Below are 2,528 nucleotides of genomic sequence, written 5' to 3' on the forward strand. Positions count from 1 at the left end.
ATTGTTAGCATGCTGGATGAAATCTTTAGCGGTATTTCGCCTGCCATTACGTTCTGAGTTCAAATTTTGCCGAGGCCGGCTTTGCCTTTCATTCTTTCGGGGTCAATTAAATAAATACTAGTTACGCTCTGGGGTCAAGGTAATCAACTTACCTCCTCCCCACAAATTTCAGGCCCTGAATAGAAAGGATTGTTGTTGTTGTTGTTAAGGTGGTCAGCTGGCAGAATCGTTAGCATGCCAGGTAAAATGCTTAGCAGTATTTCGCTTGTCACTACGTTCTCAGTTCAAATTCTGCCATGGTCGACTTTGCCTTTCATCCTTTTGGGGTCAATAAATTAAGTACCAGTTATGTACTGGGGTCGATGTAATTGACTAGTCCCCCTCCCCACAAATTTCAGACCTTGTGCATTTAGTAGAAAGGATTATTATTATTATCATTATTATTTGGCGGCAAGCTTGCAGAATTGTTAGCTCATTGGAAGTAGAAAGGATTATTATTATTATTATTATTATTATTACCATTATCATTATTTTTTTTTTATATTTAATTTTATTATATTTTTACTATGGTATACTACATATGCTTCTCTTCAATATCTTATTGTATACTGTCTATATTTTCTATACATTTATACATATATATTTTTCCTTTCATTTCATTATGCGTAAACCCACCACATTTGATGTCTGTCTTTGTACTGTCCCACCTCATCCTTTGCCCTGGTAGCAAATAAAAGAAATTATTATTATTATTATTATTATTATTATTATTATCATCATGATCGTCTATTTGTTTCTATTAGGTATGGTCACTATATTGAAGGTTCTGGTTCCATTATTCAAATGTCCACAGATGGCCAAGTAAGTATTTTCGAAATGGTTCCATCTAGAACTCTTCCTTTAACACTGAGTCATTCAAAGTTTATTTCAACAAGGTTTTCGGTGTTACACTGGTATTACACAGTCGTTACTTTGAAGTTTTTAAAAAAGAAGCACTTATGGAAATAGATATAAACATGGAACAGAGGTAGTTGTATGCTGTCAACTTAATGTGACAGTCCCCTGAAGGGAATAATACTACTGTTGGTTAGACCTAGGAAGCTGCACCGCTTCCTGTCGGCCTTGACACATTTCCTGTGTCCTTATGTTTACAAGGGGGAGACAAGCACCTCTTGTAAACATAAGGACACAGGAAATGTGTCAAGGCCAACACAAAGCGGTGTAGCTTCCTAGGTCTAACCAACAGTAGTATTATTCCCTTCAGGGGACTGTCACATTAAGTTGACAGCATACAACTACTTCATCGTATCACTACTGCATAAATCTCTCTGAGAGATTTTGAAATGTATTATTTCTAAAAATGGAACAGAGGTGTAACAAAAATGTTTGGTTTTTATTTTGTCAATTAAGTGTTATTTCCTATTTGTTTTTATCTATAAATCAAAGGAAATGACTACTATTCCCTTCAAACTTTGCTTTTGTGACATGGACATTAGTGTTTTGAAACTGACCTATTTCCCATTACATTTTAGACAGATTCAGCACTGAGTTGCTGAAGCAGAAATATCATTATACCAAATATTCTGCTCAATACCACAGATTTACTGGTCAGTTGCATGAGTGACCTTAACCACTTGAGCATGTTTTTTAATGGTTGACAATAAGTGCAACTCTGATCATGAGCAGGAGTAGCGGTGGAACATCATAGCCATGTGTTGAGAGGGATTCTTCGGGGTTTGAATAAATGTTTGAATAAATGTAACAAAAGAAAATAAATGCCAGCTGTCTGCTAGTGCAGTATTCTATCCCTCCACCTCTTTGGAGTCTGTCAGAAACCCACAGTCAAGTTATCCAGTGCATAGTGTGTACATATGAAATGAGGTTCCTCCAATGGGTCTTTGGAGTTACATTACTCGGCAATGTGCATAGCTCAGGGATAACAACATACCCTTAACATCTGAGATGTTGTAAGGGTATGTTATATGATAGATTTGGCTGTTGCTTCTAGCCAGTCAAATGATCTCTTAGGAACTTCTTCATTGGCTCATAGTAATACCAATAGTCAGTACTTATTGGAGGAATTCTATTATATCTTTCTACCTACCTTACAAACATGAACACTACCTTTGCACGCTCAGTTATGGCTTGAATGAATTTCAAGAAAGAAACCAGTGAATCATTGAATGAATTCAACATGATAATTATTTGTTTTTCTAAAACTTCAGTCGGTAAAAGATGCCTATGACTTGAAAATGAAGACACAGCAGCTAAAAAACCGTAAGCAGTGGAGCGAGGAGGAATTTAATGTTGTACGGAAACTAAAGCTACGTTTCTTTACCCCAAGAGAGATTGCTAATCTGTTATGTTTCCCTCACACATTTGGTGAGTATTTTGAGCAAGATTTGTCAGACCTCTCTCTCTCTCTCTCTCTCTCTATATATATATATATATATATATATATATATATATATATATATGTGTGTGTGTGTGTGTTTGTGTGCATATATAAATATATATATATATATACA

General features: G+C 35.6%; 1 protein-coding gene across 2 annotated transcripts in view; it reads left to right on the top strand.

The window, feature by feature from the left end:
- LOC106871816 (tRNA (cytosine(38)-C(5))-methyltransferase) overlaps nt 1–2,528 on the top strand; it is a 66,368-nt gene that overhangs the window by 50,654 nt on the left and 13,186 nt on the right. For both annotated transcript variants that reach the window (XM_052969693.1, XM_052969692.1), the window contains exons 7-8: nt 804–861; nt 2,226–2,382. In XM_052969693.1, the coding sequence (XP_052825653.1) occupies nt 804–861; nt 2,226–2,382 (215 nt within the window). The remainder of the gene's footprint in view (nt 1–803; nt 862–2,225; nt 2,383–2,528) is intronic.

Source organism: Octopus bimaculoides, chromosome 7, assembly GCF_001194135.2.
Source record: "Octopus bimaculoides isolate UCB-OBI-ISO-001 chromosome 7, ASM119413v2, whole genome shotgun sequence".
Lineage (NCBI taxonomy): Eukaryota > Metazoa > Mollusca > Cephalopoda > Octopoda > Octopodidae > Octopus > Octopus bimaculoides.